Source organism: Saimiri boliviensis, chromosome 16, assembly GCF_048565385.1.
Source record: "Saimiri boliviensis isolate mSaiBol1 chromosome 16, mSaiBol1.pri, whole genome shotgun sequence".
Lineage (NCBI taxonomy): Eukaryota > Metazoa > Chordata > Mammalia > Primates > Cebidae > Saimiri > Saimiri boliviensis.
Genome location: NC_133464.1, coordinates 85,122,684 through 85,149,998, shown reverse-complemented (window position 1 = coordinate 85,149,998; position 27,315 = coordinate 85,122,684). Strand labels below are relative to the sequence as shown.

Sequence of the window (27,315 nt, the reverse complement as noted above, 5' to 3'; positions counted from 1 at the left end):
TCAAATAGATACATTCAGAGTTGAATAGAGATGAATAGGAAAATAAAATGTTCTCTACCTGGCTGTCATTCTGTAAATGGCATAACGTTTTTCTAAAAGGACATCACTAGCAAATGATAAAACCCAAAAATCCCTTCTGTAAAAATTTAGAAATTAAAGTAGTGGTGGTTGTACTTAATGCCAATCTACTATATACTTAAATATGGTTAAAATGGTAAATGTTATGCTATGTGTAACACATATACATAGCACATGTATAACACATATACAAAGCATACATATATTTTAGTATAATAAAAATTGTTTTAAAAAGTAAAAAAAAAAAGTCAAAGTCAAGAATGATACTTCTGAAGGGAAATAAAGAAAAAATAAAGAAAAAGAGAAAAAAAAGTTAAAAAAAAAAAAAGCCTGAAAATCACATTCACAATCTATATACTTCAATTTTCAGTTTTCTTTTTCTTTTTCTTTTTCTTTTTTTTTTTTTTTTCTGAGATGGAGTCTTGCTTTTGTCACCCGGGCTGGAGTGCAATAGCATAATCTTGGCTTAATGCAACCTCTGCCTCCTGGGTTCAAGCCATTCTCCTACCTCAGCCTCCTGAGTAGCTGGGATTACAGGAGCCCACCACCATGCCCAGCTAATTTTTGTATTTTTAGTAGAGACGGAGTTTCCCCATGTTGGTTAGGCTGGTCTTGATCTCCTGACCTCATGAACCACCCGCCTTGGCCTCCCAAATGGCTGGAATTACAGGCGTGAGCCACCACACCCAGCCGACTTCAGTTTTCTTGGATAGAGGACGGGAATAAAGTCCCTGGACTTAACAATAAACATCAGTTTTTATTAAAAATATACCTGTTGATTGTTTTAAAGTACTTTTTTAAAAATGTAGATTAAAAAGCAATGTAAGATATTTCATTATTATAGCAAATATGAATACAATTTTGTCGGTAATATAGATACAGAGCCACGTCTGCTCTGTCGCTTATCAATTAAAAGAGCTTCGCCCTGTGAACTAACAGAACACCAAGCTAGCAGTGGTGTGAACTAACAGGAGCTTTTAGGCTCACATAACAGGAAGCTGGAGGGGGCAGCTGCAGCATCCGCTCAGCCCTCAACGATGTTAAAGCCTGAGTATCAGCCAGCCACCCGCCTGCCCTTCATCATCACCAGATAGTTATGAGACCTCATCCAAGACGCGTAGCCAGGAAATGTGCAGTGTTCGTGAATGTGCCTCCTTCGGAAGGAATGCAAAAACTTGCCTGGAGACTCTGAACCTCACCCTCTGCAAATTTCAGCTTACTTCCCATTGACCAGAATTGTGTCCCTTGGGTATCCCAAGCCTCAAGACAGCCTGAGAAAGCAAGCAACCCCTGTCGTGGAAAACAGAAAAAGAAAAGGGTTTGCAAGTGACTCTAGGGTCAGATGACCAGAAGTACATCCAAGAACAGCTTCCTTTGTCTGGGGTTGGGAGTGGATCTCACTGCTCTAACGGGAACCCTGTCCTCTCATTCCAGGAGAATGGTGGAGAAGAGCCTGGGAGACTGGGTATTTAAAGATTGGCTCCACCACGAAATTGTCACCGGCAGCTGTGTGGGGCTTTGAGGCAGCTGTAACTTATTCCCTGGGATCTCAATTCCCTTGTCCCTATTTTAGGAATAATCGTACCTACTTTATAAAATATAGGATAAAATGAAAGGATCAATGCTAAAGTTAATTGATAAAGGGTTAACTCTTATTACCATGCTAATTGTTTTTAACAATATATAGAAACAAGTGTGAAGGTCACAACACTGGATACCATAAGAAGCCGATAGATCATCTGCTTCCACAAAGGAAGTTGGAGAATTTCTGACACCCTAGATGGAGTTCTCAAGGGTCCTTAAGACTTCTTTCCTTTTAAAACATCACATAATTCCCTACCACTCTGGAAGATACTTGGTCTCCTCTGAGTGAACCATAAAGCTACCTGCATCCAACAGCCCAATTATTGAATTCCTTTTGAAGAAAACTGTTTACATAAAGGCAAGCAATCTTCTCTAAAACTAAACTACCTATGAGGGTCACGACAACAAAGAATGTATAATATTTTTGTGCTCATAAAGCCACTTTATTTTCAGCAAAAGGTGCAAAAAACAGAGGTATCCAAAACTTTATCTTAATTCATTTGAAATTATGAGAGGCTTTTGTGTTTTTGAAAGTAACATGGTATTTCTTACAGGAAAGTTAACCATTCTCTGATTCATTTTCTTAAAGTATATCATGTCCTCGACATAAATAACCCACACAAATAGAATTTTTATTCCTTGAAAAAGGAAAAGCACTGGTTAAAATTTGGTTGTTTTAGATTTTTACCTTGCGGACTGACTTGACACATTGTAACCAGTGCACACAGCAATGTAAACACATGGGATTATCATATTTTATGAGAAAAGTTAATATATCTACTCCCTTAATAATATGATTCAGAACTTTTTAATTGTAGGATTTCCAGGATCTGTGACAATGGATAAATAATCTTATATAAATTCTAAATTTACATACGTAGTATTATAAAGATACAATCATTTTAAATAGCACATATTTTGCAAATTTTATAAATCCCTTTCTAGGACTCATCTCTGCTTCTACAATCAACTCAGAATGTGACTGTAAATGCACGCAACTCGGAAGGGGAGGTCACAGGCAGGTTAAAAGTGGGTGAGTCCAGCTTTATTGGGTGTTTTGCCTGCATGTGGTCCATGAATAGTGCCAAATGGATGCATTGTTTTTTCTTCTAAAGAGATCAAAGCTACTTACGAACAAAGTATGAATTTTCTAAACATCATGCTGTGTTGACCACAGAGAATAGCACCACAGGGCGGGGTGGGGGGTGTGGGACAGTCTGAAGTGCTTTGATTAGAGTTATTTTTGTTCCAAGAAATAGAATGTTTAATGTAGGTTACCAAAGAATCTTGCAACAACCAAACGAAAGGAACCCAAGTAGCTGGTCTTAAAGAGCGCGGAGACCAGTGACTGAGAGCCAAGAGTAGATTCAAGTCCCACCTTGTTCTTTCTCTTCTCTCTCCTTCTCCCCATGTGCCCCATTCTCCTCCTTTCCAGTGTATCTTTGCTACCATTTTCATTTGGCTGTATCACTTCTCACTGAACAGAACCTACAGGGCCTCCGTGATTCTTATCTGCTTAGCTGCAGTTATCAACATCAGTTTAGTCTTCAATTATGCAAATTCTAAATCCACAGAGTACTCTAATTAACCCAACTCATCTGACCCATCACATTCCATTGGGTCAGTCAGCTATGTACATCCGTGCTATCAACTAAGGCTGGAGAATAAGGTCACATGGGAGCGAGGTCACATGGAATCCAGCAAAGGGAGAAAATGATCAGCAAGAAGAAATAGAAATGAAAGCAATATCGGAAGAGCAAACCAACTGGTGAGAAGGAATGCTGGCCAGGGTTGGTGGCTCACACCTGTAATCCCAGCACTTTGGGAGGCCAAGACAGAAGAATTGCTTGAGCTTAGGTGATCAAGACCAGCCTGGGCAATGTCTTTAAAAAAATAATTTAAAAACTTAGCCAGGTGTGGTGGTGAACATCTGTAGTCCCAACTACTTGGGAGGCTGAGGCAGGGAGGATCACTCAAGCCTAGGAATTCAGTTCTGTGGTGGAAGAGACCCTGTGTCTAAAAAAAGAGAATAAGAATAAGGAAGGTATATGTATTCACTATGCCATCAACATTGAATAGATTTGCTAAGTCTAGGAAATTGGATGGCCCCTTGACATTATCAGAAAATAAATGAGCAGTGTACAGCCAACGCAAAGTTCCAATGTCTCCCTTTTTAATGGCTATTTTTACAAAACAGAATAATGTTACATGAGAAACTACAGCCATATGTTAATCTGATGATTCCTTTTAATTATACTAATGAAAGATGTTCTGTACTTTATTCTCTGCTTTATAACTTATTGTTGATCATAAATTGTGTCTCTCTGTGGCTTAGAAGTTTTGTTTAATAACTAAGTTCAGTGGATCAGGAGATGAAACCCAGTTTTTTCTGCATATACAGTCTTAAGCTGTTTCTAAAACAAATACTTTCATGATAAATGATACAGTATTATCATTTATCCTTACCATGATTTCTTGAAAATCTTTAACTGCCTGTAGCTTTCAAGTGTTTGAGGAATTTTTGCCCATTTTTTTCTCATTCATTTCAACAAATATTTGTTGACTGACTATGGCTACATTATATGCTATCAAGTAATAAATAAAAAGTATGTAATTATTTCTTAGAAGCTACAAAAGTAGAAGAATCTTCTTATATTCCTATAAAAATTAATTAGCACAGATACACATTCCTCTGTTAATCATTTTGTTAGATGTGGATTTTCACATCTCATACCCGGGACTTTATATATAATATAAACCTGCCTCTCATTTCATAGATGGAAAAACTGAAGCCCTAACCAGCAAATTTGCTCAAGAGCACATAGCTAGTTATTAGGGAAGTCAAAACAGGAAAGACTGAGAACTAACTGTTTCCACTGGCCTTCCTCTCTGATTGGATTTCTTGAAATTATGTCATGCCAGTAACTGTTCTAGTTGCTGCAAATATAGTTTCCATTTCATTATTGTCACCAAGGAATTACCAGGGGTTATAAAGTTTAAAAAAAAAAAAAAAGTTCAGATGTGGCGGCTCACACCTGTAAACCCAGCACGTTGGGAGACTGTGACAGGAAGATCGCTTAAGCCTAGGAGTTCAAGGCTTCAGTGAGCTACGATCACACCATTGCACTCCAGCCTGGGTGACAAAGTGAGACCATCTCTAAAAATAAAAATAAAAGAAGGTACACACCAAAATGTCTTCGGTTTGAACTGTTCACCTCAGATCTCTAGTTTTAACTTTGGTGTTTCATGCCTGATAAAGTGATTAAATTAGTGATTTCTAGTAAATCTTTAGTAGGAAAGTCTCTGTTATATTGAGAGCCTTGAGTTAGGAAATATCACGACGCTCACCAAATCCAAGGTTTTTATTAGCACATGATTTCCCACAGTTGAAACCCTTCCAGTCTCATATTTCCTGAAAGAAGGTAAATTTTGCCAGTTGGGCTATTAAAATGTAATTTATGTGAACTAGCCACATTAATCTCATTTATTTAAATCAGGCGTCCCCAAACTTTTTACACAGGGGGCCAGTTCACTGTCCCTCAGACCGTTGGAGGGCCGCCACATACTGTGCTCCTCTCACTGACCACCAATGAAAGAGGTGCCCCTTCCTGAAGTGCGGCGGGGGGCCGGATAAATGGCCTCAGGGGGCCGCATGCAGCCCAGGGGCCGTAGTTTGGGGACGCCTGATTTAAGTGAATAACTATTTTCTACAAAACCAGTGAAAACAATTGGCATTTAATACAGTCAAAATCAAAAATCTCAATTAAATTCTGACATGATTTGGATGTGCGTTGCCTCCAAATCTCATGGTGAAATACGATTCCCAAAGTTGAAGGTGGGGCCTAATGGAAGTTATTGTATCGCCAGGGTGGGTCCCTCCTAAATGGCTTAACACCATACCCTTGGTGATGAGTGGGTTAACACTCAGTTCACGTGAGATCTGGTAGTTTAAAAGAATCTGGGACCTCTCTCTTCTGTCTTCCTCCTACTCTTACCATGTGATGCACCTGAGACCCACACCAGAAGCAGATGCTGAAGCCATGCTTTTTACAACCTGCAGAACTGTGAGCCAATTAAACCTCTTTTCTTTCTAAATAACCCATCCTCAGGTATTTCTTTATAGCAGTGTAAGAATCGACTAACACAAAATTGGTACTGAGGAGTGAGGCATTGCTATAAAGATACTCCTGAAAATGTGGAAGCAGCTTTGCTACCGGGGTTACAGGCAGAGGTTAGAAGAGTTTGGAGGGCTCAGAAGAAGACCAGAAGATGAGGGAAAGTTTGGAACTTCTTAGAGACTTATTAATTGGCTGTGACCAAAATGCTGGGCAGCTAAGATCAGGCTGAGGAGGTCTCAGAGGGAAATAAGGCCGTTATGGGGACCTGGAATAAACATCACCTGTGTAACGCCCTAGCAAAGAGCTTGGCTGAATTGTGTCCACAGCCTAGGAATCTGTGGAAGTTGGAACTTAGGAGTGATGACTTAGGGTATATGGCAGAAGAAGTTTCTAAGCAGCAAAGTATTTAAGAAGCAGTCTGGCTGTTTCTAACAACCTACAATCAGATATAAGAGCAAAAAACAAAACAAAACAAAAACCTTAAAATTTGAATTTATGTTTAAAAGGGAAGCAGAGTGTGAAAGTTTGGGAAATTTGCTGGTTGGCACTGCAGTAGAGAAAAGATTCAAGCAGGCTGCAGAGCAATCACTTGCTAGACAGATTAGCATGGCTAAAAGGAAGCCAAGTGCTAATATCCAAGACAATGGGGGAAAGGCCCTGAGGACGTTTCAGAGATCTTCCAGACAGCCCATTCCCTCGCAGGCACAGAGGCCTAAGAGGAAATCATGGTTTCAGGGACACTGCTTTTTCCACATCGCAACTGCTCTGGCTCCAGCTATGGCTCAAATGGCCCCAGATACTCCTCAGGCCAAGGCTCTGGAGGGTGCAAGTCATAAGCCTTGGTAGCTTCCACATGGTGTTAAGTCTCCAGACCCACAGAATGCAAGAGGAAGCTTGGCAGCTTGCATCTAGGTTTCAGAGGATGCATAGAAAAGCCTGGATGCCCAGTCCGAGGCATGCTGCAGAGGCACAGCCCCCACAGAGAGATACTTACTAGAACAGGGCTGAGAGGGTATGTGAGGCGGAAAGCCCCAAAGTCCCTACTGGGCACTGCCGAACGGAGCTATGGGAAGAGAGCCACTGCCCTCCAGCCCCTAGAATGGTAGAGCTACCAGACACTTGCATCTTGAGCCTGGAAAAGCTACGGACACTCAACTCCAACCCATGAAAGAAGCCACAGGGACTGCACCCTGTAAAGCCATAGGAGTGGAGCTGGCCACCTTGAGGTGCCACCTCTTATAGCAGTGTGCCCTGGATGTGGGGCATGGAGTCAAAGGAGAATATTTTGAAACCTTAATCTTTAATGACTGTCCTGCTGGGTTTCAAACCTGAATGGGGTCTATTGCCCCTTTCCTTTGGCTGATTTCTTCCTTTTGGAATGGCAACATTTACCCAATGCTTCTGCTACCATCATATCTTGGAAGTAAATAATTTGTTTGGATTTTCTAACCTCAAGGTGAAAGGAGATAAATCTCAGATGAGACTTAGGACTTCAGATTTCATTCTGGTAGTTTCACGAGTTAAGACTTTGGGGGACTATTGGGAAGGGATGATTGCATTTTACAATGTGAGAAGAATGGGAGATTTGGGGGAGCAGGGACAGAATGATATGGTTTGGATATTTGTCCCCTCCAAATTGCATGTTGAAATGTAACCTCCAATGTGGGAGTTGGGGTCTGATGGGAGGTGTTTGGGTCATAGAGATGAATCCCTTGTGATTGGTTTAGTGCCATCTCCTTGGTGACGAGTGAGTTTTCTTGAACTCCTGACCTCAGGTGATCCACCCACCTTGGCCTCCCAAAGTGCTAGGATTACAGGCATGAGCCACAGCGCCTGGCATGAGTGAGTTTTCACTCAGTTAGTTCACAAAGGATCTGGTTGTTTAAGAGTCTGGGTTTTGGGGTTTTTTTCGAAGATGGCAATTAGAGGCATTATTAGCATGCCTCTCCCACTTGGAAAGACAGTTTATAGAGAATTATTTTGTAAACTTTTTCCCAAGAAGCAACACAGGAACTTAATAAAAAAAGTTAAAGCACTCTTCGAAAGAAAGAAGCAGCGGGGAGCAGCCTACACCATGAACTAGGCGGGAAGCTCCCCACAGGAGGCAGTGAACCTTCTCACACACCCAGCATGTCATTAATACAACCAGCATCTGAGAAAGCCATCACACAGATTCTGTATAACCAAGGAACTCATACAGACTCTTCACCACTGAAAGCACCCAGAGCCAAAGCTAGGTGACAATAAGCTATAAATATTAAAGTCATATACTCATGGGGAACAAAAAAATTTAAAATATCCCAATAGAATCAAAACATAAATTCAAAAATAATGATAAGAAAAAGTCTACCCAAATGAGGAGGAACCAGAGAAAAAAATCTGGCCATATGAACAAACAGGGTTTTGTAACACTTCCAAAAGCTCATGTTAACTCTCTAGCAGTGGATCCAAACCAACGAAATCTTTGAAATACCAAATAAATAATTCAAAGTGTTTATTATTAAATTACTCAAGGAAATACAAGAAAAAAGTGAAAACTAACATGAAGACTTTTTTTTAATTCCAGATATGAGTAAAAAAAAAAAATCTCTAAAGATGTAGATCAAAAAACAAAAACCAATCAGAACTGTTGGAAACAAAAGACACATTTAGGGAACTACAAAATGCAGTGGAAAGTTTAAACAATAGACTAGACCAAATAGAAGAAAGATTTTCAGAGCTCTAAGACAATGCTTTTGAATTAACTGAATCAGACAAAAATGAAGAAAAACAAATTTAAAGAAATTAATAAACTCTCCACAAAATATGGAATTATGTAAAACAGCCAAACCTAAGAATTTTAGGTGTCCTGAGACAAAAGAAAAACAAAATGTTTGGAAAACGGATTAAAGGGAATCATTGAAAACCTGCCTGGCCTTGCTATAGATTTAGACATCCAAGTACAAGAAGGAAGAACTTTGGGGAGGCTCATTACAAAAAGGACATCACCAAGGCATACAGTCACCACGCTATCTAAAGTCAACATGAAGGAGAAAATTCTCAGAGCAGTGAGACAAAAGCATCAGGAAACCTATAATGGAAAACCTAACAGACTAACAGCAAATTTCTAAGCAGAAACCTTGCAAGTCAGAAGGGATTGGGGTATCTTTAGTCTCCTTAAACAGATCAACTGTCAACCAAAAATTTTGTATCCAAACAAAATAAGTGTCATAAATGAAGGAGAAATAGTCTTTCTCAACAAAGCAAATGCTGATGGAATTTGTCAATACTAGACTAGCCCTAAAAAATGCTAAAAGGAATTACAAATTTGAACACAAGGTCAACACACACCAGAATAAAAACTCCTGAAAGGATAAAATTCACAGGGGTTATAAAACAATAACACAATAAAGGAAAAAGAAGTTAGTAGGTAACAAGCAACATGATAACTGGAATAGTACCTCACATCTCAATATTCACATTGAATCTAAGTGGTCTAAATGCTCCACTTAAAAGATACAGATTAGCCGGGCACGGTGGCTCAAGCCTGTAATCCCAGCACTTTGGGAGGCCGAGGCGGGTGGATCACAAGGTCAAGAGATCGAGACCATCCTGGTCAACATGGTGAAACCCCGTCTCTACTAAAAAAATACAAAAAATTAGCTGGACATGGTGGCGCGTGCCTGTAATCCCAGCTACTCAGGAGGCTGAGGCAGGAGAATTGCCTGAACCCAGGAGGCGGAGGTTGCGGTGAGCCGAGATCGTGCCATTGCACTCCAGCCTGGGTAACAAGAGCGAAACTCCGTCTCAAAAAAAAAAAAAAGATACAGATTAGGTGAGTGACAAGATGGCTGCATAGGAACAGCTCTGGTCTGCAGCTCCCAGCAAGATCAATGCAGAAGGCAGGTGATTTCTGCATTTCCAACTGAGGTACCTGGCTCATCTCATTGGGACTCGTTAGACAGCGGGTGCAGCCCACAGAGAATTAGCCAAAGCAGGGTGGAGCACTGCCTTAACAGGGAAGTGCAAGGGGTCAGGGAACTCCCTACTCCAGCCAAGGGAAGCCAAGAGGGACTGTGCCTTGAAGAATGGTGCATTCCAGCCAGATACTACACTTTTCCCACAGTCCTTACAACCTGTAGACCAGGAGTTTCCCTCAGGTGCTGACACTACTAGCACCCTGGGTTTCAATCACCAAACTGGACAGTTGTTTGGACAGACACTGAGCTAGCTGCAGGAGTTGTTGTTGTTGTTGTTGTTGTTGTTGTTGTTGTTGTTGTTTTTCCATACCCCAGTGGTACCTGGAAAGCCGGTGAGACAGAAGAGTTCACTCCCCTGGAAAAGGGGCTGAAGCCAGGAAGCCAAGTGGATTAGCTCAGTGGATCCCATCCCCATGGACCCCAGCAAGCTACAATCCACTGGCTTGAAATTTTCTCTGCCAGCCCAGCACTCTGAAGTTGACCTGGGATGCTCAAGTTTGGTGTGGGGAAAAGCATCCACCATTACTGCGACTTGAGTAGGCGGTTTTCCCCTCACAGTATAAACAAAGCCACTGGGAAGTTCAAACTGGGCAGAGTCTATCACAGCTTGGCAAAGCCTCTGTAGCCAGACTGCCTCTCTAGATTTCTTCTCTCTGGGCAGGGCATCTCTGAAAGAAAGGCAGAAGCCCCGGTCAGGGGCTTATAGATAAAACTCCCATCTCCCTGGGACGGAGCAACTGGGAGAAGGAGCAGCTGTGGGCACAGCTCCAGCAGACTTAAACATCCCTGCCTGCTGGCTCTGAAGAGAGCAGCAGATCTCCCACCACAGCACTCAAGCTCTGCTAAGGGACAGAATGCCTCCTCAAGTGGGTCCTTGACCCCATGCCTCCTGACTAGGAGACACCTCCCAGCAGGGGTCAACAGACGCCTCGTACAGGAGAGCTCCATCTGGCATCTGGTGGGTACCCCTCTGGGACGAATATTCCAGAACAAGGAACAGGCAGCAATCTTTGCTGTTCTGCAGCCTCCACTGGTGACACTTAGGCAAACAGGGTCTAGAGTGGACCTCCAGCAAACTCCAGCAGACCTGCAGCAGAGGGGCCTGACTGTTAGAAGGAAAGCTAACAAATAGAAAGAAATCACATCAACATCAACAAAAAGGATGTCCACATGAAATCCCCATCCAAAGATCACAAAAATCAAAGACCAAAGGTAGATAAATCCATGAAGATAAGAAAAAGCCTGTGCAAAAGGGCTGAAAATTCCAAACACCAGAATGCCTCTTCTCCTTGAAAGGATCACAGCTTCTTGCCAGCAAGAGAATAAAACTGGATGGAAAATGAGTTTGATGAATTGACAGAAGTAGGCTTCAGAAGGTGGGTAATAACAAACTCCTCTGAGCTGAAAAAGTATGTTCTAACCCAATGCAAGGAAGCTAAGAACCTTGAAAAAAGTTAGAGGGATTCTTAACTAGAATAACCAGTTTAGAGAAGAACATAAATGACCCGACGGAGCTGAAAAACACAGCACAAGAACTTTGCAAAGCATACGCAAGTATAAACAGTCGACTCAATCAAGTGGAAGAAAGGATATCAGAGATTGAAGATCAACTTAATGAAATAACACATGAAGACAAGATTAGAGAAAAAAAAGAATGAAAAGGAATGAACAAAGCTTCCAAGAAATATGGGACTATGTGAAAAGACCAAACCTACGTTTGACTGGTGTACCTGAAAATGATGGGGAGAATGGAACCAAGTTGGAAAACACTCTTCAGGATATTATCCAGGAGAACTTCCCTAACCTACCAAGACAGGCCAACATTCAAATTTAGAAAATACAGAGAACACCACAAAGATACTCCTCAAGAAGAGAAACCCCAAGACACATAATCATCAGATTCACCAAGATTGAAATGAAGGAAAAACTGTTAAGGGCAGCCAGAGAGAAAGGTTGGGTTACCCACAAAGGGAAGCCTATCAGACTAACAGTGTGAAACCCTCTGCAGAAACCCTACAGGCCAGAAGAGAGTAGGGGCCAGTATTCAACATTCTTAAGGAAAAGAATTGTCAACCTAGAATTTCATTTCCAACCAAACTTCATAAACAAAGGAGAAATAAACTGCCTTATAGATAAGCAAATGCTTCGAGATTTTGTCACTACCAGGACTGCCTTACAAGAGCTCCTAAAGGAAGTACTAAACATGGAAAGGAACCACTGGTACCAGCCACTGCAAAAAACACACCAAGTTGTAAAGATGACCAACACTATGAAGAAACTGCATCATCTAACGTGCAAAATAACCAGCTAGCATCACAATGACAGGATCAAACTCACATGTAATAATATTAACCTTAAATGTGAATGAGCTGAATGCCCCAATTAAGAGATACAGACTGGAAAACTGTACAAAGAGTCAAGACCTATTGGTGTGCTGTATTCAGGTGACCCATCTCATGTGCAAAGACACATATAGGATCAAAATAAAGGGATGGAGAAATATTTACCAAGCAGATGGAAAGCAAAAATAACAGAGGTTGTGATCCTAGTCTCTGATAAAACAAACTTTAAACCAACAAAGATCAAAAAAAAACACAAAAGCATTACATAATTGTAAAGGGATCAATGCAACAAGAAGGGCTAACTATCCTAAATATATATGCACGCAATACTGGAGCACCCAGATTTATAAAGCAAGTTCACAGAGACCTGCAAAGAGACTTAGACTCCAACACAATAATAGTGGGAGACTTGAAAACCCCATTGTCAATATTAGACAGATCGACAAGACAGAAAATTAACAAGGGTATCCAGGACTTAAACTCAGCTCTGAAGACACAGTGGACCTAATAGACATCTACAGAACTCTCCACCCCAAATCAACAGAGTATACATTCTTCTTAGCACCACAATGTACTTATTCTAAAATTGACCACATAATTGGAAGCAAAACACTCCTCAGCAAATGGAAAAGAACAGAAATCATAACAAACAATCTCTCAGATCACAGTGCAATCAAATTAGAACTCAGGATGAAGAAACTCACTCAAAATTGCCCAACTACATGGAAACTGAACAACCTGCTGCTGAATGACTACAGGGTAAATAACAAAATTAAGGTAGAGATAAATAAGTTCTTTGAAACCAGTGAGAGGAAAGACACAGTGTACCAGAATCTCTGGGACACAACTAAAGCAGTGTTTAGAGGGAAATTTATAGCACTAAATGCCCATAGGAGAAAGTGGGAAAGATCTAAAATTGACACCCTGCCATCACAATTAAAAGAACTAAAGCAAGAGCAAACAAATTCAAATGCTGACAGAAGACAAGAAATAGTTAACTAAGATCAGAGCAGAACTGAAGGAGATAGAGACATGAAAAAGTCTTCAAAAAAAGCAATGCATCCAAGAGCTGTATTAAAAAAAAAAAAAAAAAAAAAAAAGATTAACAATGTAGATAGACCATTAGCCAGGCTAATGAAGAAAAGAGAGAAGAATCAAATAGACACAATAAAACATGATGAAGGCGATATCACCACTGATCCCACAGAAATACAAACTACCATCAGAGAATACTATGAACACCTCTACACAAACAAACTAGAAAATCTAGAAGAAATGGATAAATTCCTGCACACATATACCCTTCCAAGACTAAACCAGGAAGAAAGGGAATCCCTGAATAATAAAAAGACCATTTAAGCATTCTGAAATTGAGACAGTAATTAATAGCCTCCCCTCTCCGCCAAAAAAAAAAAAAAAAAAAAAAAAAAAAGTCCAGGACCAGATGGATTCACAGCTGAATTCTACCAGAGGTACAAAGACGAGTTGGTCCTATTCCTTCTCCATCCATTCCTAACAATTGAAAAAGATGGATTCAATAGCAAATTCTTTCCCCATTGCTAGTTTTGGTCAGATTTGTCAAAGATCAGATGGTGGTAGATGTGTGGTGTTACTTCGGTGGCCTCTGTTCTGTGCCATTGGTCTACATCTCTGTTTTGGTACTAGCACTGTGCTGTTTTGATTACTGTAGCCTTGTAGTATAGTCTGAAGTCAGGTAGCATGATGCCTCCAGCTTTGTTTTTGTTTTTGTTTTGGGGTTTTTTTGCTTAGGGTTGTCTTGGCTATGCGGGCTCTCTTTTGGTTCCATGTGAAGTTTAAGATCGTTTTTTCCAATTCTGTGAAGAAAGTCAATGGTATCTTGATAGGGATAGCATTGAATCTATAAATTACTTACAGCAGTATGGCCATTTTCACAATATCGATTCTTCCTATCCATGAGCCTGAAGTATTTTTCCATCTGTTTACATCCTCTCTTATTTCCCTGAGCAGTGGTTTGTAGTTCTCCTTGAAGAGGTCCTTCACATCCCTTGTTAGTTATATTCCTAGATATTTTATTCTCTTTGTAGCAACTGTGAATGGGAGTTCACTCATGATTTGGCTCTCTATTTGTCTGTTATTGGTGTATAGGAATGCTTGTGGGTTTTGCACATTTATTTTGTGTCCTGAGACTTTGCTGAAGTTGCTTAGCAGCTTAAGGAGATTTTGGGCTGAGACCATGGGGTTTTCTCAATACACAATCATGTGATTGGCAAATAGAGACAATTTGACACCTCTTTTCATATTTGAATACTTTCTTTTTCTTGCTTGATTGCCCTGGCCAGAACTTCCAATACTGTGTTCAGTAGGAGTGGTGAGAGAGGGCATACTTGTCTTATGCCAGTTTTCAAAGGGTATGCTTCCAGTTTTTGCCCATTCAGTATGATATTGGCTGTGGGTTTGTCATAGAAAGCTCTTATTATTTTGAGGTACATTCCATCAATACCTCGTTTATTGAGAGTTTTTAGCATAAAAAACAGTTGAATTTTGTTGAGGACTTCTCTGCATCTATTGAAATAATCATGTGGTTTTTGTCACTGGTTCCATTTATGTGACAGATTACGTTTACAGATTTGTGTACGTTGAGCCAGCCTTGCATCATGCTACCTGACTTCAGACTATACTACAAGCCTACAGTAGCCAAAACAGCATGATCCTGTTACCAAAACAGAGATATATATAGACCAATGGAACAGAACAGGGGCCTCAGAAATAACACCACACATCTACAACCATCCCATCTTTGACAAACCTGACAAAAACAAGCAAAGGGGAAAGGATTCCCTGTTTAATAAATGGTGTTGGAAAAACTGGCTAGCCATGTGCAGGAAGCTGAAACTGGACCCTTTCCTTACACCTTATACAAAAATTAACTCAAGATGGATTAAGGATTTAATCATAAGACCTAAAACCATAAAAACCCTAGAAGAAAACCTAAGCAATATCGTTTAGGACACAGGCATGGGCAAAGACTTCAAGACTAAAACACCAAAAGCAATGGCAACAAAAGCCAAAATAGACAAATGGGATGTAATTAAACTAAAGAGCTTCTGCACAGCAAAGGAAACTATCATCAGATTGAACAGCAACCTACAGAATGGGAGAAAATTTTTCCAGTCTACCCATCTGACAAAGGGCTAATATCTAGAATCTACAAGGAACTTAAACAAATTTACAAGAAAAAAACAACCCCATCAAAAAGTGGGCAAAGGATATCAACAGACACTTCTCGAAAGAAGACATTTATGTGACCAACAAACATAGGGGGAAAAAGCTCACTCATCATCGCTGGTCATTAGAGAAATGCAAATCAAAACCACAATGAGATACCATCTCACACCAGTTAGAATGGCAATCGTTAAAAAGTCAGGAAACAAGGCTGCTGGAGAGGATGTGGAGAAATAGAAATGCTTTTACACTGTCAGGGTGTAAAAGAGTTGCGAGTTGCATCCTTCTTGCTGGAAGTAAACTAGCCTTGCTGAGTAATCCATTGTATTGGGGTGGATTTTTCCCCAGGTTATAAACCCATTTCCAACAATGCCCAAACTGTCAGTACTATTTCGAGTGTGTGTTTCTCTAGGCACCACGATATAGGCTGCGGCTTTGAAATTTTTCTAAGAAAATAGAGTGGCAACTCAGGATGTGAATATAAAGGACCTTCCAGTGCAAATGCCACAGGAAGGAGAAGCTCCAAGCACAAGACTGGAACAGGTTTTGAAAGTGCTGACATAAAAAAAAAAAAAAAACCACCAGTAGCAGAGATATTTAAATTTCCAGCAGTTACTTGATTAATAATACTCAAAGTTCTGCAGAAAAATGACTAAAGCCGCTGGAGAGCTGTAGAGGTATGAAGTGAGGCTGATGCCCAGGAACCTAATCTCTGGACTGGTGCAAATTTATGGGCTTTTTCTCTTTTGTGTTGATCCTCTCTTGTGGAGATTTCTATAGTCTCATCAAAGAAGTAATCAGATCCTTCTGTCTGCTGCACCAGCAGGTGGCCAACAGTCCTGTAAGGGAGAGGAACCCTGGGGTGTCGTGACATGGGAATCAGTGTTATCAAAAACGTAACAGCTTGACACCCTCTTGTTGTGACTAAAGAACCCTCCAATATCGGCCCAGTGAAGAATAAGCCGACATAAAAATGTGTTCATTTCTGCTAGGACTTTGATTCCGTTCTTCTGAGTGCCAACTGATCACATACAGAAGAAATTCTGGGGCAAGACTGCAGAGGCCACAACAGAGGCAAAGGTGCAAGAATATGGAGAAGCAAATGCTACAGATTGCATTTCAGGAGCGGGAATTCTGAAGTCAAGAAAGAGAATGTTGTGAACAGGGACAAAGGGCGGGGATGTAATAGTTCTGAGGAGGAGGAAGATGCCCACGGTGTGTGCGTTGACATGCGCCGCTCTTCTGGGAAGAACAACAGGGACTTTCCAATGATTGAACTCAATGGAAGAAACATTTGGAATGATGCCTGTAGACCTAAGAATAAATAAAAGGTTTCTCTTCAAAGCTTTCCTTCCAGTTCATTACGAATAAATAACAGTTTCTTCAAAGGTTAATTTACTTTAAGGCATACCTGTGGAGGAGGACAGAATCACAGCTGCCACCCTCAGCACCAGTGGCCTTCTAAGCCAGGAAGACTTCCAGAAAAATCTACCTGGCCCAACTGTGTATTGAACCCAGGGTTGCTCTGGGAAAGCCACAAATTGAAAGATACTGAAATAAACAGCGCTTATGGGCCAAGAGACGAGTTACTTTCACTTGAAGCTATTGAACACTTTCATTTAAAAAAAACAAAACAAAACAAAACAAAAAACCTCAGCTGTAGGAAGATAAGACTAGCAGCTGCAGCAGCTGGAAAAACTGACTGAAAAGAATATGTTAGAAAGAAAACCAATGCGAGTGCATTTTCCAGTGCCCCAAATAAAGAGAAGAAAAATAACTTTCTATGATGCTGTATTATAGCCAGAATGTCCAGTCAAAAAATAGATGTTCCTTCAGAAAAAAGCAACTGGCACCATGAGATGTACTTTTGGAAACAGGGGAGATAGAATAACTTATCTTCCAAACCGGTTTTGCATTCCAAGGATAATGCTGAATTTGTGTAATTGCTCTGAATATTAGTCAATAGTCAATCCAAAAATATTTGTTTATGTTTAAAAGTACAGAGGTACCATATTTTGGAAACCACAGTTTATAAAAAGATAAAGGGAAATTTATTGGGACAGGTTGCGCAGTGTCTGTTCTGGAGGGTGTGTGCAGCAGTGGGGTGCATGCATCTCTACCATTGGTTGCAGACTCAGATCTGAACAAAAAGATACAGTCAAGAAAGTGTGACTTTCTCTTCATCCCTTCTGCCTCAGTCCCCACCCCCTTCCTACCTCTTGCCCATCCAAACCCTCTAAGTTGTTTCTTCAATATTAGGTTTATCCTTCCTCTATTTTATTTGCAAAAAATATGAATATATGCATGTATGGTTTCTTAGGCTCCCTTCATACTTGCATGAGAATAACATACAGTAGGTAGTTTTTTGAACTTTACTTTTTCACTTAATAGCATGTCCTCAAAATTACTCCATATTAATTCATAGACGTCTTCCTTATTCTTTTTCACAGCTGCATAGTACTCCATTACATGGTTATTCAACTATTCACCCATATATATTAACATTTAGATTGTTCTCACTGTTGTGCAGTTGTGTCACAAAAAATAACAATTGCATATATATTTTGGATTTTTGGAGGTATATCCTTAGGGTAGATTCCTAGAAATGGGATCATTGGTATGTACATCCTTAGTTTTGTTCAATTTTATCAACTTTTTCTCTAGAAGGTGGTAACAATTTAGATTCCCAGAAGCGGTGTAGGAGAGTGTATTTTCTGACAGCCTCACCAACAAAATGTGTCTAAATTACTTCCAGTCTCACAAGTTCTGCCTTTAAGTAATGCAAGGGTGTGGTTTATGTGGAATTTTTACAGCTGTGAAGCTACTCCTTAGAGTTTGGGAATGAGCTTTTGGGAAACTGATTACTCTGTAGCCAGCATGGTAATCAGCCACCCAGAAGTCCGTCCTTTTCCAATTTAATAATGCTATGAAATTATAAAAAAAAAATTCATAGCATTATTTTAAAGCTATGTAATATTTCAAGAAATACATGTATAATTTGATTCACTCACTGGAATTAGAATTTTTTTCAATTCAGTTAATGCCACAATTCATAATTTTGGCTTCCCTTTTATATTTAATAGGTTGTACAATGAATATTTGTTAAATAAATGGAGGAACGAATAAAAGATTGTGTAGGATGGGATGGGCCAAGAACCCAGTTGGCAGTTCGGATAGTGGTCTAAGGGATGGGTGAGGCCAGATGACCTGTCAAGGGTGGTCTAAAGTAGAACAAGTTTCAAGCCCAAGTTGGAGTCATGGCCTCAAAGGTCCAGTGGGTCATAGAAATCATCATAAGTGGGAAACAAAGCCATGGTTTAGCAGCCAAACAGATGGCAGAGCTTCAACAAAGTCAGCCCGGAATAAGAAAACGGGATCCGTCCAAGGCATTTGCTATGAGCAGCATGGGGCCCTTGCCTGGTCATTGTAGGTCCATGACTCATGGTACATGGATGTGACAGATTGACCTAAAAGAACGGATTCAGGCCATACCAAGGTCAAAAATCAATCAAATCAAATTTTAAATTTAAAAGTTTATTGTGCATACAAAAAACAGTTCTCAAACCAAGGAGACTTCAATTTGTGGTAAGAGGGAACTCAGGCATTATAGACTGGCATATATATATATATATATATATATATATATATATATATTTATATATGTGTGTGTGTGTGTGTATACATATATATGTATATATATGTGTGTTACATATATATATAATGTATACATATATGTATACATACATACACATATATGTATGCGTATATACACATACATACACATACACATACATACACATATATATGTATGCGTATACACATATATATGTACGCATATATACACATACATATATGTGTATATATGCGTACATATATGTGTGTGTACACATATGTATGCATATGTACACACATATACATATATGTGTATATATGGCGAAATGAGGAGGTTGTTTAACCTTTGCAATGATTGGTTATTACAGTCAGGTTTTCCAGATGGTTAAAAGTGGTTATCTGTCTGGGCACGGTGGCTCATGCCTGTAATGCCAGCACTTTGGGAGGCTGAGGTGGGTGGATCACTTGAGGCCAGGAGTTCAAGATCAGCCTGGGCAACATGGCAAAACTCCATCCCCATTAAAAATACAAAAATCAGCCAGGTGTGGTGGTGGGTGCTACTCGGGAGACTGAGGCAGGAGAATCGCTTGAACCCACGAGGTGGAGGTTGCAGCGAGCTGAGATCATGCCACTGCACTCCAGCCTGGGTGACAGAGCAAGACTCTGTCTCAAAAAATAAATAAATAAAGAAGTCATCATCTTACAGCACTTTTGGAAGGCTACGTAAGTTTTGCTTATGATTTTCAGTGACATTTACTAGAAATAACCTAAGTTTCACCAGCATAGCATAACTAGCTTTGTCTGAACAGGGAATTCTCAAGCCTGGTCTGTTATTTTATTTTAGTTTATTTAACACAAGTAAAGGTCATTAGTGCCAGGCTTATAAAGTGGAACTGTGTAATACAAGATGATGCCACGGAAGTAGTAGAGCTAACAAGCACAGTTTTGTGCTTCCACTCCAGTCCTTTCTCTGTGATATCGTATTTGCAACAGCAGAATATACGTTTCCTTTTCTTAAAGGACTTTGTGATATTTGTTTCTAAATGATTTTATTTTAAATTAAAGATACCCCGAGGAACAAAAGAAAGTTGCTAATGAGAAGCATTGTATGTAAGGAAGAATTTGATGGTATTTTCACTAGAAAAACCCTTAAGCTAATTTCCCAAACTTAATTAATCAGATCACAAAACCATTAGCCTTTTTTCTTTGTACCAAAGCCGTTCATTAAAAATGGTGCTGTACAGATAACTCTTTTCCTATCAACAAGGTAGAATTTGTATTTTATTTCTTAAAGACCTCGACTGCAAAAGACGATTACATCTTCAGCTCTAATCCATATCCAATTAGAAAAACTGCTAGCATATTAATAAAAGTTAGAAATTAATTACAAACTCCGCAACTATTCAAGAACAGTACACCTTCCTCTGAAGTGGAAAGCATATTTAAATTTAAATATGCAATGTCTATTTTTAATAAAATGAAGATGGGATTTTATTCACCGCTCTGCCTTAGCTCAAGTAGTTTCCTTTACCTGGAGGTCACTGTTCTTCCTTCATCGGGAAAGCATGAGCTCTTTATTCCCTGCCACTTCAGGCATCGCCATCTCCGGACGCTGCTCTTAGCCTCGATGGATGCACCATGAATTCCTAGTCAGGACTCTCTCATGCTTGCATCCCAGCACTTAGCAAATTGTGAAGCCAGACTCACATGCTTTTCTTTTTAGTGGACCACAGAATCAAACTGCTACTCAGACTTACCCTGAAACTAAACTTATTTGTTGAATATTTTATTGATGTAATAGCTATAGAAAAAAATGTGTCACTTAGTTCAACCCCTTAGACATAAGGCCTCCTAGAATTGTAAGATGAGCCACTGGTGAGCAAAACAATGAATTCTTACTGGATTAATTATTCCAGTTAGTTCTCAATTGTAAAGTCAGGTAACTTCATAGTCATGATTAAATGCAAATCAGCATTTATATAATAAATACATAGGCATATCAGTAACCTAGAAGAGGTAAAAGGAACTCTGAGTCTCAGGTGGGGGAGAGAAATATACAAATACCAAAAAATAAAGTTAAGCTTTAAAAAAAAAGAAAGTAAAGAAAAGGAGATAAAATGTAGAGAAAAAAGTAAGCTTTATAACCGGAACTCTCGCCAAAAATATTTACTTATTTAAATGAAGACTCACTGGAGAGTTTTAAATACAAATTAATAAAATTAGGTAAGAACACTTGGATGACCATGTCCAAAACTGATCAATGCATTAAGAGAAAGGCTTTACTTAATTTCTACCAGGTATCCAAAAATTTTTACGGTAACTGTTAGGGTCAAAGGGACATATACACAAAACTTACAAGATACAACTTATTTTCTCTACTTATTTATTTATTTGTTTGTTTGTTTGTTTGTTTGTCTGAGATGGAATCTCACTCTGGAGCCCAGGCTAGAGTGCAGTGGCGCCACCTCCACTCACTGCAGCCTCCGCCTCCCGAGTTCCGGCCATACTCCTGCCTTAGCCTCTTGGGTAGCTGGGATTACAGGCGCACACCACAACACCCGGCTAATTTTTGTGTTTTTAGTAGAGATGGGGTTTCTCCATGTTGGTCAGGCTGGTCTCAAACCCTGACCTCAGGTGATCAGTTCCCCTCAGCCTCCAAAAGTGTGAGAACTACAGGCGTGAGCCACGGCACCCAGCCTCAACTTACTTCTACAGAAAGAGTATAAAGCTAACATAAACAAATTGGGGAACTCATGGTTTCTTAGGTAGATGATGAAGGCTGTGCTCTAGGGAGATGAATCCATGAGGCTGCCTGGGTTAGAAAGTGTGGAAGCATCAAAGAAGAATTGGGGGCACATATGATGGGTGCCAAGCCTTCGTGACCTCCCCCTCACACGCCTGAACATCACAGGGTGAGCGGGCACCCACAAAACGCCTGCTGAATAGATGAAAGAGCTGGAAAGAAATGGGTCTAGAGCTCAGGTGAAAGGGGTAAGCTTGGACCCAAGAAACATAAGGCACCCCGGAAAAGACAAACATTTCTTAGAGGAAGGGCAAAAACAGGAAGGTGTTCTTCCACAGTGATGCCTTTTTTCCCTGTGGAGTAAGGGGCAAGCCGCTCTTCTGAGAATAATGGCAGAGAAGAGATTCGGAATATGATTCATCTTCTGGCTTAACTTTGTTAAAGTGAGCCATTTGTAAGATGGTCTTTCACAAATCTCGCATTTCGGAATACAAGATTCTTAGGTGGTTAATAACCAAAAGAATACAAGTTTAACCATGAACAGGAGAACTATTTGGGACAAGTATTTAAAATCTTGAAGAAAAAGCTCTTAAATCATGTATTCGTACATTTGTTGGTATAGGTTAACACATATTTGACGTAAATTCATTTTAATAATACAATAGACTTAGACTTTAAAGTTGCAGAGTTTAATCACAGAGTCAATCAATATCCCTAGTGGTAACAAAAACCAAATCTTTAGTCATTTGATATTGTTCGGTGGTGATATGGCATGTGTAAAATTGGAGATTTTCACACTGCTTGTAGTGAACAGTTTATAATAAACTGCTTTAATTAATTCTTCAGGTCCCAAAATGGTAGAAGTCCAGAGTCAACAGTTTCAGATCAATTCCATCAACGGCAAGCCACTATTTACTGTGGACGAGAAGGAAGTTGTGGTTGGTACGGATAAACTTCGAGTAACTGGTATGTACTAACACGAGAAAAACACAACATCCCATAGAGCACACATCTGCAAAAACACACTGTACTATCGTCAAGCTTATGTGGAATCTTTCAAGCAGATAAGAAAAAAGGATTTGAATGTATTTCATTTTCTCCATTGCATTGCTGTTGAACTCCCTTGATGGTCTCCTAGAATGAAATCCTCTCCACAGATCCTGGCCCAGTCTTCTTCCACCACAGTTTTACCCTTTGTCTTTTTCTTTCTTTCTTTGGTTTTCTTCTTCTGCAACAGAGTCTCACTCTGTCGCCCAGGCTGGGGTGCAGTAGTTCAATCTGAGCTCACTGCAACCTCCACTTCCGGGGTACAAGCAATTCTCCTGCCTCAGCCTCTGGAGTAGCTGAGACTACAGGTGCCTGCCACCACAATCGGCTAGTTTTTGTGTTTTTAGTAGAGGCAGAGTTTTTCCATGTTGGCCAGGCTGGTCTCAAACCCCTGACCTCAAATGATCCACCCACCTTGCCCTCACAAAGTGCTGGGATTACAGGCAGGAACCACAGTGCCTGGCCTACCTTTGTCTTTTTCTAATTGGAGTAACCCACAGACTTATGAAATGTCACTATCATGTGTGCAGTTCAAGTATCCATCCCAAGTTCCTTTTATTCTCATCATATCAGGTGCTTGAATTCCTTATATTTCCACAAAAAAGAAAATTCTCTCTTTTTTTTTTTTCTTTGATACAAACTCTCACTTTGTTACCCAGGTTGGAGTGCAGTGGCACAATCTCGGCTCACTGCAACCTCCGCCTCCCAGGTTCAAGCGATTCTCCTGCCTCAGCCTCCCGAGTAGCTGAGATTACAGGTGCACGCCACCACATCTGGCTAAGTTTTGTAGTTTTAGTAGAGACGAGGTTGCACCATGTTGGCCAGGTGGGTCGAGAACTCCTAACCTCAAATGAGCTGCCCATGTCAGCCTCTCAAAGTGCTGAGATTACAGGCATGAGTCACCACGCCGGGCCAAAAAAAGTTCTCTTTTTGAACTAAAAGTTGAACAGGGGTCTCATAGGACTCATTTTTAAGATTGAGAAGAGAAAACTTTATTAAAAACACTTTTCAGAACATATTCTAAATTCACTTGCTAAGCTTCTATGAAGACTAGAAGACATAATGAGTCACTTGTTAAATCTATCCCAGCACTACGGTGAAAACCAACAGCAATGTTACAGCCTCTCGCAATACTGCCGATACTCCCAGATGAAAAAGAAATAATGTTTCCTGGCAAAGGAAGTAGACATCACCCTAATACAGGCCCTAACTAAACAAACCATAAAGATCATAATCTAATATTGCATACTCTAAAACAGTAATGTATCTGGTTTTCTTACTAAAACGAAGGACACCAGGGCATTTACTTAAAGGAAGTTGGTCATTCTCTAACAAAGTTCTTTGGGCATCAGAAGTCCACTGTTGTGTAGGATAGAGAATATGGTATGGGCTGGGTAGACCTGGGTTCGATTCCTTCCTCCACAATTACTGGCTGCATAATTCCAAGCAAGCTAATCTTCGTTTTCTGTTTCCTAACTTCTAAAACTGAGTTGATAATATCAACTGTCCTGTCATTGGTGGCTTAGGTGGATTAAGTGTGCCAAGGGCAGCAGAGTTCTTGGTAGGGTATCATTGCCTACAGGGCAATGGAATCTGCAGGGAAAACAGTCTAAGAAACAGCTTAGATTGCTTCAAACCCAAGCCCTCCCACACAGAGAAGCAATAAAACGAACTTTTCCTTAGCCCAGGCCGTGACCTCAATTAGAGGAACAGGTGAGGAAAAACTGATAAGCAGCAATATTAGTTATTACCTTTGTGTATGCATCAGAGCCATCTGGAGGGGTTGTTTAAAATATACTGCTGGGCGCCAGGTACAGTGGTTCACACCTGTAATCCCAGCACTTTGGGAGACTCAGCGGGGTGGATTGCTTGAATCCAGGAGTTTAAGACCAGCTTGAACAACATGGCGAAATCCCATCTCTACCAAAAAAATACAAAAATTAGCCAGGCGTAGTGGTGCATGTCTGTGGTCCTAGCTACTTGGGAGGCTGAAGTGAGAGGATCACCTGAGACTGGGAGACAGAGGTTGTAGTGTGCTGAGACTGAGCCACTGTGCTCCAGCCCGGGCAACAGAGTGAGACTGTATCTCAAAAATAATAGTAATAATGATAACGGTGCTGGGCCTCATCCCCAGAGCTTCTGATCCAGCCAGGTCTGAAATGGGACTTGAGAATCTGAGTTTCTGGGAAGTCCTCAGGTGCTGCTGATGCCACAGCTCTGGGGACCACACTTTGAGAACCACTGCCCTGCACTGACGTGAATCGGCGGGAGAAACCACAGGTCAGCAACATGCGGAGGCTCCCTGTACAACAGCAGTCTCCAGCCATGTTGGCACCAGGGACTGGTTTCATGGAAGAAAAATTTTCCACAGTGTGGGGGGATGGATTTGGGATGAAACTACTCCACTTCAGATCAGCAGGTACTAGATTCTCATCAGGATCACACAACCTAGATCACACGGTGCAGTTCACAGCAGGGTTCGCGCTCCTGTGAGAATCTAATGCCGCCGCTGATCTGGCAGGAGGCAGAGATCAGGCAGTAATGCTCGCTGGCCCTCTGCTCACCTCCTGCTCTGAGCCCCAGTTCCTAACAAGCCACAGACCAGTACCCATCTATGACCTGGGGATCGGGGGACCCCCTGCTCTGGCACACGCTTTCAAGTTAGCCTTTTAAATGACAAGTTATCGTCTTCTCTTTCATAATTTCTTTTGACCTGAGGGACAAATTTCTCCCAAAACTCCTCCTCTGCAGTGCAGCTAACTAGAGCAAAACGCACCCCACCTCTAATGACTATGCGCTCTGCTTGTTAACACGCTGTTGCAAACACCTCTAGTTCTTATCGCCAGAGAGACAGACCATGAACTGCACGTGTACAGACAATACAGTTTTGAGCACACCTTAACTCTTCTCAAGTCTCCTGTATGTTCTTGGCGTCCATTACGTTTTGTGATGAAAGAAACCCAGAGATTCCCCAGTTTTGCCGTTTCCTTCTTGTTTGATCTCTATCCAAGGTCTGACTCTGTATACATGGTCTAGTGCAGGCTTTCTCTACCTTAACACTTTTTTTTTTAAACTTTTACTTTAAGTTCAGGGGCACAAGTGCAGGTTTGTTACATAGGCAACTTGTGTCACGGGGGTTTGTTGTACAGATTATTTCATCACCCAGATATCAACCCAGGGTATTCATTATTTTTCTGGTCCTCTCCCTCCTCCCCTCGTCCACCCTCCAACAGGCCTCAGTGTGTGTGGCTTCCTTCTGTGTGTCCATGTGTTCTCATCATTTAGCTCCCACTTATAAGTAAGAACATGCAGTATTTGGTTTCATGTTCCTGTGTCGATTTGCTAAGGATAATAGTCTCCAGCTCCATATCCATGTCCTTAGAAGGGCGTGACCTCATTATTTTTAATGACTGCATAGTATTCCAGTTTATATGTACCACAGTTTCTTTATCCAGTCTGTCACCGATGGGCATTTAGAGTGATTCTACATCTTTGCTATTGAACCTTAGCCTTGTTAACCTTTTGGGCTGGATAATGTTTTTGGTGCAGTTGAGGGAAGACTGTTTCATGCACCGCAGAACATTGAGCGGCGTCTTAAACCATTTAGCGGTATCTTTAGCCTCACTACATGCCAGTAGCATCCCCACCTTACCGGTTGTGACAGATATCTCCTTTTGAGAAGTATCTGTTCATATCCGTCACCCACTTTTTGATGGAGTTGTTTTTTTCTTGTAAATTTGTTTACGTTCTTTGTAGATTGTGGATATTAGCCCTTTGTCAGATGGATAGACTGGAGAAATTTTCTCCCGATCTGTAGGTTGCCTGTTCACTCTAATGATAGTTTCTTTTGCTGTGCAGAAGCTCTTTAGTTTAATTAGATCCCATTTGCCTATTTTAGCTTTTGTTGCCACTGCTTTTGGTGTTTTAGTCATGAAGTCCTTGCCCATGCCTATGTCCTGAATGGTATTGCCTAGGTTTTCTTCTAGGGTTTTTATGGTTTTAGGTCTTATGATTAAATCCTTAATCCATCTTGAGTTAATTTTTGTATAGGGTGTAAGGAAGGGGTCCAGTGTCGCTTTTCTACAGATGGCTAGCCAGTTTTCCCAACATCATTTATTAACCCAGGGAATCCTTTCCCCATTGCTTGTTTTTGTCAGGTTTGTCAAAGATCAGATGGTTGTAGATGTGTGGCATTATTTCTGAGGCCTCTGTTCTGTTCCATTGGTCTATATATCTGTTTTGGTACCAGTACCATGCTGTTTTGGTTACTGTAGCCTTGTAGTATAATTTTCAGTCAGGCAGCATGATGCTTCCAGCTTTGTTCTTTTTGCTTAGGATGATCTTGGCCATACGGGCTTTTTTTTTTTTTTTGGTTTCATATTAAATTTAAAGTAGTTTTTTTCTAATTCTGTGAAGAGAGTCCGTGGTGGCTTGATGGGAATAGCATTAAATCTACAAATTACTTTGGGCATTTTCATGATATCGATTCTTCCTATCCATGATCATGGAATGTTTTTTCATTTGTTGTGTCCTCTCTTATTTCCCTGAGCAGAGGTTTGTAGTTCTCCTTGAAAAGGTTCTTCACATCCCTTGGAAGTTGTATTTTTAGGTATTTAATTCTCTTTGCA

At 40.6% G+C, this 27,315-nt stretch overlaps 1 protein-coding gene across 3 annotated transcripts in view; it reads left to right on the top strand.

Moving 5' to 3' along the window:
* Window positions 1–27,315, top strand: part of SGCG (sarcoglycan gamma) — a 139,485-nt gene that overhangs the window by 75,492 nt on the left and 36,678 nt on the right. For all 3 annotated transcript variants that reach the window (XM_010335579.3, XM_003919756.4, XM_039473114.2), the window contains exons 4-5: window positions 2,608–2,695; window positions 22,487–22,606. In XM_010335579.3, the coding sequence (XP_010333881.1) occupies window positions 2,608–2,695; window positions 22,487–22,606 (208 nt within the window). The remainder of the gene's footprint in view (window positions 1–2,607; window positions 2,696–22,486; window positions 22,607–27,315) is intronic.